This window comes from Solanum stenotomum, unplaced genomic scaffold, assembly GCF_019186545.1.
Source record: "Solanum stenotomum isolate F172 unplaced genomic scaffold, ASM1918654v1 scaffold28496, whole genome shotgun sequence".
Taxonomy (NCBI): domain Eukaryota; kingdom Viridiplantae; phylum Streptophyta; class Magnoliopsida; order Solanales; family Solanaceae; genus Solanum; species Solanum stenotomum.
In genome coordinates, this window is record NW_026030018.1 from 221,058 (window position 1) to 236,751 (window position 15,694).

General features: G+C 34.8%; 2 protein-coding genes and 1 pseudogene across 2 annotated transcripts; 1 reads left to right on the forward strand and 2 right to left on the reverse strand.

The window, feature by feature from the left end:
- Nucleotides 1–968: 968 nt before the first annotated feature.
- LOC125851670 (uncharacterized) lies at nucleotides 969–3,653 on the reverse strand. The gene is made up of 6 exons (XM_049531439.1): nucleotides 3,371–3,653; nucleotides 2,989–3,306; nucleotides 2,532–2,767; nucleotides 2,226–2,462; nucleotides 1,916–2,085; nucleotides 969–1,173 (listed from the first exon to the last, which is right to left on the reverse strand). Exons 1-6 carry the CDS (start codon nucleotides 3,651–3,653, stop codon nucleotides 969–971), a joined length of 1,449 nt encoding a protein of 482 aa, XP_049387396.1.
- Nucleotides 3,654–4,110: 457 nt separating this feature from the next.
- Nucleotides 4,111–5,301, reverse strand: LOC125851680 (serine/threonine-protein kinase ZRK4-like; annotated as a pseudogene).
- Nucleotides 5,302–13,035: 7,734 nt separating this feature from the next.
- Nucleotides 13,036–15,010, forward strand: LOC125851681 (probable WRKY transcription factor 40). The gene is made up of 4 exons (XM_049531453.1): nucleotides 13,036–13,236; nucleotides 13,328–13,636; nucleotides 13,819–13,935; nucleotides 14,568–15,010. Exons 1-4 carry the CDS (start codon nucleotides 13,162–13,164, stop codon nucleotides 14,826–14,828), a joined length of 762 nt encoding a protein of 253 aa, XP_049387410.1. The 5' UTR covers nucleotides 13,036–13,161; the 3' UTR covers nucleotides 14,829–15,010.
- Nucleotides 15,011–15,694: the final 684 nt, after the last annotated feature.

Below are 15,694 nucleotides of genomic sequence, written 5' to 3' on the forward strand. Positions count from 1 at the left end.
TCCTTCATTTTGAAACACTTTTGTAAAGCTTGCTTTGTCTCTTCAATCAATTTAAGACTGCTTCCAGTAACCAACATATCATCTACATACATAAGTACAATGACTATACCAGCTTCTGAATCTTGAATAAACAAGGAATAGTCATACTGACTTTGTCTGAACTTGAGAGCAACAAGAGCTTCAGTCAGCTTGTGATTCCATTGTCTTGGTGCATGTTTGAGACCATATAGTGACTTTGTCAGTCTACAAACCTTCTCCCCTTGACTGACAAAACCTTGAGGGAGCTGCATATAAATTTCATCCTCTAAATCACCTTGAAGAAAGGCATTAAAGACATCCATCTGATGATAAGCCATTTTCTGGATGCTGCAAGAGAGACTAGATCTCACTGTTACTATCTTAACCACAGGTGAGAAAGTCTCCTTATAATCTATGCCTTCTTGTTGATTGTAGCCTTTAGCCACCAACCTTGCCTTAAATCTCTCTATTTCACCAGTAGCCTTATACTTAATCTTATAGACCCATCTGCAGCCTATAGGTTTCTTTCCTTGTGGAAGATCAGTAACCACCCAGGTATTGTTGTTTTCTAATGCTTGAATTTCCAGTTGCATAGCATCTATCCACCCTTGGTCCATCACAGGTTTAGAATATATACCAGGTTCCTTCAGTGAAGAAGAAGCAACAATATAACACTGATAGGAGGATGAGAGATGATTATAGCTCACATAATTTCCCATAGGATACTTCACTGCCTTTTGTGTAACAAAATTTGTTATCCAAACATGAGACTGCTTAGTTCTAGTGGACCTTCTGATATCAGTTGATACAACAACTTGTTGACCCTTTTGACTAGAATCCATAAGAGTGTCAGTACCAGAAGAAGAACTTCCTGAGCTTGTTTTTGCTAAAGGATCACATACTGCAACCAAATTATCATCTGGAATCTCAGGCATATGTTGGACATGTTCTTAATCTCCAAGTTGTTCAAGCTCCTGACTTGCAAGGCCAAGAACATGACCTTCATGCTCAGGATTATAGGATACATAAGCTGGCTGAGACAACTTTTGAAAATTTACATCTGAACCTCCTTGTAATATATCTGTGAATAACTGGTGTCTTCCAGAGTTTTTGTCATATGAAAAAGGAAACATGTCCTCCCGAAACATAACACCTCTGCTTACAAAAAATACTTTGATGGTAAGATCCAGAAGAATGTACCCTTTTTGTGTTGTTGAATACCCCATATGAATAGTTGACCTGGCTCTATGCATTAGTTTATCATGTTCAGTAAGACTTTTGGCAAAGCATAAACAACCAATAGTCTTAAAATGTGAAAGTAATGGTTTGCTACCATATAATCTCTCATAGGGAGTTTGAAAATTAAGTACACTGCTAGGGATTCTGTTGATAATATAGGCTGCTGCTAATACACAATGCCCCTAGTACTTGATAGGAATTTTTGCCTGAAATTTGAGTGCTCTTGTAACTTCAAGTAGAAGTAGATGTCTGTGTTTTCTTCCAGCTACCCATTCTGTTGGGGTGTATATGGACAAGATCTCTAATGTATAATACCTAACTTTTGAAACATGCTTTCACAAGTAGAGTTTACAAACTCAGTGCCATTATCAGACCTTATTGTCTTAACAGTCTTGGCAAAGTGATATTGAACATATTGCACAAACATTTGTAAGGAGACACAAACATCATATTTATGTTTAAGAAGAAACAACCAAGAAAATACTTGTTTCCATCAAAAGTAGTTGTATTATATAGACCCCAAAGGTCTACATGAATTAACTTGAAATATTCACAACTTTTGATACTGCTAGTAGGAAAACTTAGTCTAGTTTTCTTGGCATAAGGACAAACTAAACACTTAGACACCTTACACTGACTTTCTTTATTCATAGAAAACATTCTAACAAGTACACCAGAAGAGACATGTCCTAGCCTTTGATGCCACAACTCCATATCTGTAGAAACTTGAGACACATTTAAAGCTATATCCCTTTGATTACTGACATGCTTTTGAGTATACAGACAACCTGTTTCTTCACCAATTTGCTTTACCTTTCCACTGTAAAGCTTTTGGAAAACATAACAGTTAGGAAAAAAAGTAACTGAGCAGTCTAACTCCTTTGTTAATTTGTTGACAGACATCAAATTGTACTGGAAGTCAGGTAGATACAACACATTGGAAATAATACCATTATCTCCTAATGCACATGAGCCTCATGTGTCACTTGAGTACTATCTCCATTAGGTAAGTACACCACCTTAGGAACCTCTAATTTTGAAACAGTGCCTTTGATAAACATATCTAAATCAGATACCATATGATTGGTAGCACCAGTATCTACAATCCACACTCTGTTAATACCAAGAACATGTAATGATTTACCTGCAGTATGAGCAGCAGCAGGTGTAGCATTACAATCTAATGAGGCAATGTCTGTCTTGTGCTAAAAATCTTTGAGAATGTGATCATATTAATCCTTTGTGAAAGTGCAACCCTTCAACAACTTCTTTACCTCCAGTTCAGCTTGACTCACCAACTTAGAAGAACTGGAAGGACCTGGTACACCATGATCACTCTGAGGGCTATCAGGTTTTCTCCCCCATCCTAGTACCTGCACATTAGTATTCATACCATAGGAGAAGTGAACCTGATCAGGATTGCCATCTGATGCAATACCTTGTGGCTTTCTTTTTGACTTGAAGTCAGGTGGATACCCTATAATCTTGTAGCAATACTTCTTGCTATGACCTTTACACTTACATAAGTCACAAATCAAGACTGAGTTCCTCTTGAATCTCTAATTTACACCTGAGGTAGATGCAGATTTAGAATACATAGCCACAGAGTCAGCACTAACTGTGTTCATTCCCATGCTGATGTTGACATCACTGCCTTTTAACTTTCATCTCCCACTATCATAACATAAACATGATTAATAGTAGACAAAGGATTTAGTATCAAAATCTGACTTCTGGCCTGTTGATAGGACTCATTTAACTCCATCAAAAACTGATACAGTTTCTGCCTATTCATGTGAGCTACAAATCCTTTTGATTTATCACAATTGCAACAAGGTGCAGGCACTAAAAGTTCAGACTCATCCCATAAAGTTTTAAGTCTTGTATAATACTCAGAAACTGAATTAGTACATTGTTGCAATGTTGCAATGTCTTTGTGAAGACTATATGTTCTAGAGCCATCTACTCTATCAAATCTCTTTTTCAAGTCATTCCAAACTTGCAAAGCACTCGAAGCAAAAGCAACACCACTAAGGAGACTCTTAGATACTGAGTTCATTAACCAAGACAATACAATGGCATTTACCCTCTCCCATTGCCCACAATTATTCACCATAAACTTCCTTCCTGCAGGACCCGTCCACCAATCCTATCTTATTTCTTCCCAATAGAGCTAGTGTAATAGATCGACTCCACAATGTGTAATTCTCAATGCCAAGCAATTGAAAAGAAATAAGGCTAACACCACTCACATCAGTAGGAGTAAGAAACAGATGATGGTTATAGTCAATACCTTGAGATGATGAGACTGTATTAGAAGGCAAATTGAAGGAACAATCAATTTCTCCATTGTTGATACCTCGATCTAGTTCTTCAGCTACTCGATCTGGAGACATAGTGATCAAACTCGTTGCGGAATAAGAATCAAACTCAGTTAATAAAAGTTGTGAACTCCAATCTGCAGATCAACTGGGAATCTGATGAATCTGTGAATCGACAAAGCAACTCTTTGATTCGAATCTGATGAATCTGTGAATCGACAAAGCAACTCTCTGATTCTTCAACCTAAATTGCCTATCACAGTTTGTCACTGTGTAAAGCTCTGATACCATGAACGTAGACACAATTTACAGAGACTACTAGAAGATAAAGAAGAAGAATTTCATTTATGAGCTCAAAGGCGGCTAACATGTACAATGATAGGAACATGTATTTATATATGTTTCTGTAACTAACTATTGAAGAGTTAGTTATAACAACTTTTAAGAGAAAAGACTATACTACCCTTAATCATCCTAACCACCTTTTAACTACTTAGCAACCAACTAATCTAATGAAGTTTCATTAAATATGAATACGTTAAGAAATTAAAATAAACATATAATTTTGACCAAGAGTGTGGGCACATAAACACTTTCCAATTCGACCTAATTCCCTTGCGACATGAATAATGTATGGTCTATCTTCTCCCTTGTCAGCTGTGCATTTCTTAACAAGATCCAAGTAGTCTTTCAATTGTTGTTGAATCTCAATTCCATGCTCTTCTAAGATAGTTGGATCCGTAATATCCATTACATTACTCTCTTTAATATAACGATCCACAAAGTTGATTTGAAGATTTTTAGAATCTATTGTATCTTCCAGAATTACAGAATCCAGTCTATTCATAGCACTACCCTCTTCTGTATTGGATTTAGCGTCTTCTTCAAAATCTATTCCCTCTTTTGAATTTGTAAAATCCACTCTTCTAGAAATATTGTGCATGTCCTTTCCGGTTAATAGCTGAAAGAGAAGAATCCCAAAGCTGTAGACATCTGTTTTTTGAGTAATAATACCCTGCTGGTGATATTCCGTAGCTATATACCCACCTGTTCCACGCACATCATCTACCAACTCCAATTCCCCTGGAGGCAATGCTATGGAGAATGAGAAGTTCAATATCTTGGAAACCCCGCTGTACTGATTTATTATCACATTGTGAGGCTTTATATTTCTGTGGATGATGGGCGTAGTAAATTCTGTATGCAGGAAAACTATTATAGAAACAATTTTATATAGCTTCAACATATTAATACACCAGAGCTGGTTGTTCAAATTCTAGACAGCAACCGACAAGTCTCAGCACATTCTTGAGATGACTCATCTGAGCAGTAACTGCTACATCTCTGTGGATATTGAATGTCGTACATGTATTGAACCTAACTAAAACAAGGCGGTTGTCTAGCGATCCCATAGCCGTAGACCCCTTGGCAAGGTCCATTTTTCGTTTAGAGTGTTTTATTGCATTGTTGATCTCTATGGCAGTAAAGTAAAGTAACGAATGGGAATTCTGCAATTTCCGTCGCATAAAGCAAGAAATTCCTCAAGCACCAAACTTTCATTATTCAAATAACAATCCTTCTCTTTCTCTCGCCTTTCAGCAGAGGCAGAGGAAAAAAGATTTTTTCCTCTGAAGAATGGCATCTCTAATTTAGAAGTGACACAGTCTCCATGAATTAGGATTAATACACAATAAGGCATCCATCACTATTAGTGTACTAGATGGAAACAACCCGGACAATAGAAAAGACCATCTAAAGAGCTTTATCTCAATCATAATCGCTAAAATAGTGGAAAAAACTATCGCAGAAATTACACATGTTTCTTGCTGGTCTCTTAATTTGTGCATTGACTTTCACACAAATTGAGTTTCCATAGAAAATTCCGTGAATGCTTGAGGATGGAATGCATGCAAGTGGAAAGGGGTCTGCCGACTGCCATATAATAATGCCTTACAAGGCATGGGGTCCAGCTCGCCTTATAAGGTGTGAATGTGATCATCCTCACAGTCACGCCCTACTTCGTAAGTTGACGTCTCCCGCATGGTGTGCCCGACACTTTTGTCCAATTGATTTCTTTTCCCTTACTGTTACCCCTTTTTAAATTTGGATTAAAAATAATACTATTATTACCCTTTAAGCTTCGGATTCGTTTCTTCTTTCTTTATTCAGCTTCGTAATTATTTGCTTATTAAAATATATTTCGCATTGTAACACAATCTTTTTGTATTTCTTGCGTTTACTATTTTCAAATTCTATTTTAAAAATCATAACTCACTGAAGGAATTGAAAAGTAAAAAAGATACTACTAAACTATCCCTCTATTTCTATTTAGTTGTTACCAATTTAAATTTCACACTCATTAAAAATTTAGGTAAATTTATTATTGTATCTCTATTTAATGTTCTCTTAAAATTAAAATTTCAAAATATATGACAGTAAATATGTTTACTAGAAATCTAAATGACATTAATCCATATCAAATCTTACGCTAAAAAATTAATCTTTTCATATTCTCTTATATTTCATGAAGAGTAAATTACAAATGAAATACATGATAATTGAAATGCATTGAACTACTAATTTAAATTTTTGAGCTTGAAATTGGAGTCAAAATTTCAATACGAATTGATTCAAAAAATTTAGTTTGTTTGTTGTGATTCCTTTTTGAAGATCATTTTTATTTTATTTCAAATTTACTCTCTACTTTTCACCATGTAAAACACAAGTCTTCGCTAATAAAATAACAGTGCTTCAAAATAGGCATATCTTACCACCGCCTCTGAAAAAACACAACCCCTGTTACGGCACATTAATATATCTCACAGTCTTCCGCATTAACAAATGCTGAATTTGAGTGCAATTATTGTCGTTAATAATGATGGGCGTAGTGATCTGGTGAATTATGAATGTACCTTTCAAATTGACATGAAAAGATTTGCAGTTCATAAGGTATGGATTCTTATATCTCTTTGCTTAATTAAACAACTATGCTATGATGTCATGCTTGCTCTTAATAAGCTTTGGAGGGAGTGTAAGAAATCTTTAAATAATGTTGTTGAACCAAGATTAGCCTATGGCTCATGATTAGATGAGGACGTTAGAGGGGTGTTGCTCTTCGACAGAACCATACCTTCCGCGGCTGAAGAAAGAAAATTCTCAGTCTGGTGATGGGCCAAGAATTCCATTTTTCTATTTAGACATTTAATTGCCCAAATTAGTCTCCGCAAGAAATTCTTCTCAATCTCCTTTTGAATCTCCTTGTTCTTCAGACCATTATACATTCAATACCTTCACCATAGTTGCTTAAATCATGTACAGAAAATCAATATAAATTCAAGTATCAAATTTTATGGAAAATTTTAAGCAAAATGGATATGTTATGTGCAGACTTGCACAGTTTGTGAGTTTTTTTCATAATTTAAGAATTTGGATATTAGAGTAGATCAATCATAATACTAATGAAGTTATTTATGATCACACTTATTACCTAATTATATAGTATAATTTATTATAAGGACGTGAACCTGGCTTAGTTCATCTTAATTTGAGAATTCTATGCTTTACTAGCAGAGATGAAATTTAACACTGTTGAGGAATTAACAACCTGTACAGCTGTGCCTTAGCTTAATTCTGTTACAGGTTAGTTAGGCTGGAGTTAGTGGTAGTTAGCTGGTTTAAGTCGGTTAATTAATTCTCTAGTTAGTGAGCTTAATTCATCTATAAATAGGACTAAATATTTTTCGTTTTGTAAGTTCTGTAAATCAGTTTTCCAATTCTATACAATTGGAGTTTCTCTCTTCTATGCATGTACTGTTTGATTGTTCCTGCATATCAGTAAGTAGCAGATTCTTCATTATTGTGAAATTTAACATAGTATCAGAGCTTCGTTAGAGTCGATCTAGGGATTTTCTTCAAGGATCGTTGAAAATCAAGAGATTACTCTTATTTCATATCCATGGCGATCGAATATAGCAGTTCGTCGATGCGTAGAGATCTCACTATCGATCAACATCATGCACTCTATTTGCATCTTTCTGATGCTCCTAACTCTCTTTCAAATTGGTATGCCGCCGGTCGGGATGGAGAATTACACTCTTTGGCGTGAGGCGATGAAGCTCTCACTGCTCACACGGAACAAATTGGGGATTATTGATGGATCTGTGACGGGCGATACATATGGGAAGACGCATGAGCATCTATGGGATCGATGCAATGCAATCGTCAAGTCATGGATCATGAATAACGTCAGCCGTGATTTGCTTGCCGGAGTCCTATTCCGATCGAATGCTTCTACTAATTGGGAAGATATGTGCGAACGCTTCAATAAGGTAACAACTTCCAGAATGTTCCATTTACATAAATCCATCGTCAATCTACAACAGGGCACCTCCTCTGTGTCTGTTTTTTTATTCCAAATTGAAAGATCTCTGGGATGAATACGACTCACTCATGCCACCACCCTGTTGGTGGAAATTATGTTGGGCACTCGACTTATGTAGGTAGTCATTTAGCTCATACTGGAAATTCGGTTGTTTGTTCTTCTGGATCCAATTTTTCTACACCTACATCTGGGAACAACTTCACTAATGTACCCATGATTGCTCCACAACAACAATCTCATATCAGAGAAATGTTAGATCATTCTTCACCTGGTAAGGCCAGTGCTCATATGGCATGTATATCTTTCTCGAACTTAATTACTAATCCTACTTGGATAGTCGACACAGGGGCCACTTATCAGATGGTTGGTAATCATCAATTGTTGGTTGATAATGTTGATGTTGGTTGTGCAGGTCAAGTTCAATTGCCCACAGGGGCTTCTGCAGAGATCATTCACACAGGAAATAGTTATCTTGCTAGAGGTGATGTCCTCAAAGATGTCTTATGTATCCCTAATTTTCATTTTAACCTTCTGTCAGTCTCTAAGCTTACAAGGCAATTGAATTGTTGTGTTTCCTTTTATCCTGATTTTTGCACCTTTCAAGACCTCTCTACTAGGAGAGTGAGGGTGATTGGTAGAAAAAAGGGAGGTCTCTATATTCTACCAGGATTGAAGAATAGTAGAGACACTGGACAAAGGAATATTAGAGACACTGGACAAAGGCCACTGGTTGCTTTTACTTCTACTTTTGATTCAGCATTATGGCACAAAAGATTAGGTCATATTCCACTAGCAGTTTTAAGGAAAATTTCAGCATTTCAGAATAAGTGTATTAGCACTTTAGATCACTGTGAAGTGTGTCCCATGGCAAGGAAGATTAGACTTCATTTTCCACATAGTACTACTACAACTAATGTTCCCTTTGAATTGATTCATATGGATGTTTGGGGTCCTTACAAAGTTACTACTTTTAATATAATAAATTACTTTGGTTGATAATTACTCTCGATGGACATGGATTTTTTTATTAAGGCTAAATTCTAATGTTACTGTTGTACTTAAATCTTTCATTGCCATGATTACCAATCAGTTTGAAAGAACCATTAAGGTGTTTAGATCAGATAATAGGACAAAGTTTTTCAATACTTAGTGTGCAAAATTGTTTCAGTCCCATGGCATTATTCATCAAAGTTCTTGTCCCTATACCCCCAGCAAAATGGTATAGTCTAGAGAAGGCATAGACATATCCTTGAAACATCAAGAGCAATTATGTTTCAGGGTCAGTTTCCTCTTAAATTCTGGGGTTGTTGCATTGAGGTTGTTGTACATCTCATAAATAGGGTACCGTCATCTATCCCTGGAAATGTGTCTCCATTTGAGAAGTTGTATGGGAGACCACCTATTCTGGATTATCTAAGAGTCATTGGCTGTTTATGTTATGCTACTTTGCTACCCAGACAGGATAAGTTTGGTCCTAGAGCAGTTAAGGTTGTATTGCTTGGTTATGGTACTCTTCAGAAGGGGTGTAAAATCCTTGATTTTGAGACAAAAAAGGTGTTTATCAGCCAGGATGTCACTTTCCATGAATCCATCTTTCCATTTCACTCTTCTTCCTCCCAACTTACAACTGATTCCCCAACAACAATATCCTGTCCATCCTCTTTTCCTAATTTCGATGAACTAGTTGTTGTTGTTAATCCATCTTTGGATCCAGTTGTTTCTCTTTTAGTATCCTCTACTTCCACATCCATGAGGATCCGACTATTTCTCCTACCATTCCACAGGAGCTCAACAGAAGATCAGCAAGATCTCTCAAACCTTCTATTTGGATGAAAGACTTTGTCATAGGATCTAAAGGTCCTTATGCTTATTCATGTTTATATCCCATATCAGATGTCCTATCATATGATTTTGTTTCCCCTACTTACCAAAGTTTCCTTACAAAATTTTCCTCAATTGTTGAACCCACATCATATGCTCAGGCTGCTCAAGACCCTAGGTGAATAAAAGCTATGCAGACAGAGATCAATGCACTAGAAGACAATGGTACTTGTGCTTTGGTTTCACTGCCTCCTGGGAAGAGGGACATTGGTTGTAAATGGGTTTATAAAATTAAATACATAGACTCAGGAGAGATAGATAAATTCAAGGCTAGGTTGGTGGCTAAAGGGTATAACCAACAATATGGCTTGGACTATCAAGAAACATTTTCTCCAGTTGTGAAGATGGTTACTGTTAGAGCAGTTTTAGCTATAGCAGCATCTAAGAATTGGGATATTCATCAAATGGATGTCTTTAATGCATTCTTACAAGGAGATCATGAAGAAGAAGTCTATATGACCATGCCACAAAGTTTTTCTTATCAGGGTAAATCTCAACAAGTTTGCAAGTTACTTAAGTCACTCTATGGCCTTAAACAAGCTTCCAGGCAATAGAATTTAAAACTCACTAATGCTTTACTCTCTTTTGGGTTCACTCAAAGTCACCTAGACTACTCCTTGTTCATCAGACATTCACATGGAAAGATGGTTGTTGTTTTGGTATATGTTGATGATCTCCTCATCACTGATGATGATTTAGCTATGATAGAGGATACTAAAGCTAGCCTGCATTCCAGTTTTAAGATCAAGGATCTTGGTTGTCTCAGATATTTTCTTGGCATTGAGTTTGCCAGAAGCAAGGAGGGGATTGTTATACATCAAAGAAAATATGCCCTTGAGCTCATCTCTAATCTAGGACTTGCAGGGGTCAAACCAATAGGTACTCCCTTGGAGTTCAATATGAAATTCACCACTACTGAGTTTGATAATTATACTGGGCTTACTGGAGACACACCTGTAGATGACATTGGTTCCTATCAAAGACTTCTTGGCAAGTTTTTGTACTTGACGAATACCAGACCTGATATTGCCTTGATGTGCAATGTTTGAGACAATTTATGCATTCACCTAAGACTTCACACATGGAGGCTGCACTAAGGTTGGTTAGGTACATCAAAAGTTCTCTTGGCATTGGTGTTTTATTGTCTTCACACAACTCTAACGTACTAGTTGCCTATTGTGATGCTGATTGGGCAGCATGCCCAAATACCAGGAGATCTGTCACTGGATACATAACGAAGTTTGGCTCTTCTCTTATTTCATGGAAGTCAAAGAAGCAACTGACTGTTTCAAGGAGTTCTGCTGAAACTGAATACAGGAGCTTAGCTTCAACAGTAGCAGAGATTGTTTGGCTTACCAGGTTGTTCAAAGAATTGGTTGTTGATCTACAATTATCTATCCTACTTCACAATGATAGTAAGTCAGCTATTCAGATAACTTTAAATCCAGTATTCATGAAAGGACCAAGCACGTTGATTTGGATTGTCACTTTATCAGGACTTGTGCATCTGCTACACCTTCCTTCTTCTGAACAACTAGCAGATGTATTGACTAAAGGACTCACTCACATACAACATTCCTACTTAGTCTGCAAGCTAGGCATGAAGAATTTGTTTATAGCACCTAGCTTGAGGGAGGGTGTTGAGGAATTAACAACCTGTACAGTTGTGCCTTAGCTTAATTCTGTTACAGGTTAGTTAGGCTGGAGTTAGTGGTAGTTAGCTGGTTTAAGTTGGTTAATTAATTCTCTAGTATAAATAGAACTAGATATTTTTTCTTTTGTAAGTTCTGTAAATCAGTTTCCCAATTCTATACAATTGGACTTTCTCTCTTCTATGCATATACTGTTTGATTGTTCCTGCATATCAGTAAGTAGCAGATTCTTCTTTGTTGTGAAACTTAACACTAAGAATTCCGTATCATAATATATCTGGCTTTCATACCATGTCTAATTAAATTTTGGCTCAACTTATATCCCAAAAGCTAACTCAATGAAAAAAAGATTATCCAAATCTTATAAGGAATTCAAAATTCTCATCCCCGTCTAACTAGGGGGATCATTCTCATCAACAGACTTTGTGTAGATTATTTTGGATGTTTTTATGTCTTTCTTACTTTATCTAGCTCTAATTAATTGAAATAATATACATCATGAAATATTTTTAGAATATCCTATAAGATATCCTAAGCTCAAATAGTTTTATACTAGCTAGTAGCTCGGAGTAGTAGTTAATTATTGTCAATTTACTAGCTAGTTCCATTTGATTTGCCACTCTAATTTATAATATAGTCAATTAAAATCTAGAATAGTTTAATTACTTTTTTCTAATACGCGAGAAAAGACTTTGAAGAAAACAAGCAAAAATCATCAGAAAAGGGTGCGAAAATTGAATCATTGTAACATTTACGTCATTTGGGTGATGCAAAATGACGTCACCTCTTCTTGTGAAAATGAAGTCTTTTTCCACGAAATAACCTAATATATTAGATTCTAGATTCTTAATAGGTCCCTTTTTTATTTTTTTAAGATAAAAATCATCCACTCAGGCTTTCATCGTGATGGGTTTTGGATCGAACTCCTACGTTATTTAAGCAAAAGAATACAAAAGGGGATTAAACCTTACATCTAGTTACAATTAGTTGTTAAAGAAGGACAAAAGTATGTGATGGTTAACGAGATGTAGACTCTTTATAAGGCTTAGACAATTAATTTTCTACTTTTGAGCTAGTTTTTAATGTGTAAGTTAGACCAAAAATCTAATTTAACATGGTATCAGAGCATGACTCATCTCACCCAATGTTGGGCACTCAAAATTGAAATTAAAAATAACATAAGTCCTGATGGTTAATGAGATGAGCAGATCCGACTTCTTATACCAAGGGGATGCAAAAGGGTGTGAGGGAAGCAAAAACTCCGATATAAAGGTGTGTAAGATAGATAAAAGAGGCTACCATTTACGTGAAATGGCCTAGACATACTTAAATAAGCCATAAGCAATTCTTGATCAAATAAAAATGAAAATTGACCAAGACTTGAATATAGACTATCTTGAAAGTAGTACATTTCACTTTCACCAAGTCTTTCTAAATGGTCACCTCCATAGTGAAGTCTTTTAATACGCAATTACTAATACTATACTTTTATATACCCTCAATTTCCTTGCACTTTCCCTTCCATCCCAAGACCAAAAAATCAATTTAACTACTTCCACTTTCTCCCTTATAAATACCAATCTTACTCAATTCCTCTTTTCATCCCTTTCATAAAAACAAAAATAAAAGAGAGAAAAAAAAATTAAAATTAGATTCCATAGACACAAGTATGGGAAACAAGTCTTTTTTTATTGACCTTAACACAAACCCCTTATTGCACAACATCAATAGAAGTCCGATACCGGTAAGTATATTTATATTATTGTGACAATTTTGTTACATCTTGAAAATATGACAGATTACCTGCTATAACACGTAATTTGATTTTTATGTAGCGTGAGACATTGAATGAAGAATTGAGTAGGATGAGAGAGGAGAACAAGAAACTAGCAACAACGCTAACAAGTTTGAGTGAGAAGTACAATTCTTTGCAAACTCATATAATTGAGTTGCAACAAAAATACTCTACTCATGAAGAAGACAACTCTAAATTATTATTATCAAGAAAAAGAAAGGCTGAAGAAGAGTATTGTGTGAATAATTCACACATCAATTTTGAAGAAGCATCACCAAAGAGGCCAAGAGAAATCACTACTAATATTTCAACTGTTTGTGTTAAAACTACTCCTTCCGATCAAACCTCAGTAAGTTCAAAAAATTTTTTGTAACAGTCATCCTCTGTAACAGCATTTCACTATATAATATCTATGTCTTTTGTAGAATCAATTGTTTAACTCTTTATAACAGTCATCCTCTCAATTGAACACAAATAAAGTATCATCCTTTTCTTAATATATATATTCTTTTCTTGGTCTGCTTTATACAGGTGGTGAAAGATGGATATAATTGGAGAAAATATGGTCAAAAAGTGACAAGAGATAACCCTTCTCCAAGAGCCTATTTTAAGTGTTCATTTGCACCAACATGCCCAGTCAAGAAAAAGGTTAATTAGTTTACTACTCCCGTCTATTTTAATTTTCGTGCTTATTAAAAATAATTGATTCAAAATAATTATCATTTTAAAAAATTAAAATATTTATTTTCAATTTTACCCTTACTCAATAAATGAAGAGAGATATTAATGAAGTGAAAAACAGCAAACTATAAAATTAAATTAAAATCAAAAAGTAAATAAAGATAATTTATTCAAATTATGATTTTAGTTGATTCTCCCTCTATTCCATATTATTAACTGAATTTATGAGGCAGTGTACACATATTAAGAAAAATATTCAAGAATATAATTTAAATATACTTTCCATTAGTGTTTTTTCCATTAGTACTTATAACTTATCTCCTAGAAAATATCAAATTTCATTATAGAAAAAAACAAATATGAAAAAAAAAAAATTTAATCATTTATGTCAAACTTTGAACACTTTAATTATTTTGAACAGTAAAAAAAGGTCTAAAAATTGAGTTAATATAAAATAGAGGGAGTATTTTATTAACGGGTGTGTTAATAAAAAAGTAGGAGTAAATGCTTGGAAAAGGATGTGTTAACTTTAATGTTCCCACCTAACATTTATTTAATTTTGTGTTGTCTAATAATTATAAATGAAACTCAATCTATAGGTACAAAGAAGTGTTAAAGATGCATCAATTTTAGTAGCTACATATGAAGGGGAGCACAACCATCCTCAACCATCTCAAGCTGAAATAACAGTGCCATTAGTCAATACAACAGATCCAACATTTTTTAACAAATTTATGGAAGACATCAACACAAATTCACTGCAACAACAATATTTAGTCGAACAAATGGCGTCTTCGTTGTCCAAGAATCCTAGTTTTGCAGCTACAGTTGCTACAGCCATCTCAGGATTACTTTTTTGAATATGATTTATCTTTCAAATGACACAAAATTACTGTTTGTTGAGAGGATAAAATGGTCATTGTACTTTGGAGTAACATATTAGTTGTAGTTTTTAGTTAGTTGCTCATGAGATTTAGTTAGATAATAATGTATTAGTGTAGAGAAACACCATGCGGTATATATTTTCTATTTGCTCTCTCAATCTTTAACTTCTTTGTTACTCAATGTTTGGTTTTGAATCTTTAAGTGTTAGCATTAGCTTTATGTATTAGTAGTACCTTGTTTGGTGTACTTTTTCATGTTATGTATATTAGTTATTCGCTCTATTGTGTATTGGGGAGTGTATTACTAATATCATGGATTTATAGGTATTAATAATACAAAGGGTGCATTAGCATTTTAAAGACACAATTATCTCTCTAAACTCTTTTTACATCTTTTTCACTTTAATTGTGGAGGATATTTTTGTAAATAGTTTTTTTTTTTTACAATACATGTTATTTTTAAAACACCAAATCAAACAATGCATAAGAAATACTTGATGTATAAATAATACAAGCATAATTAATACAAACATTACTAATACAAGTATTACTAATATACTCTATTTAACATTATTTTTATACAATCAACTAAATGACCTTAAAGAGTTTGAGAAGAGAGTCTCCTCGTTAGTCACCTCACTTTGACTTTGGCTAATTTTCTTTTTTCATGATATTATTTCTTAATTCACATAAAATTATTTAAAATTCATGGAATACTTTCAACTAGAAATCCAAAACGATCATGTTCCTTCCGAACAAACACTTCCTTCCAACAGAAATCAAATCTGTTCTGAACATATGAGTTTGCACATTTTCATCGCATATTTTTGGCAATTAATAGC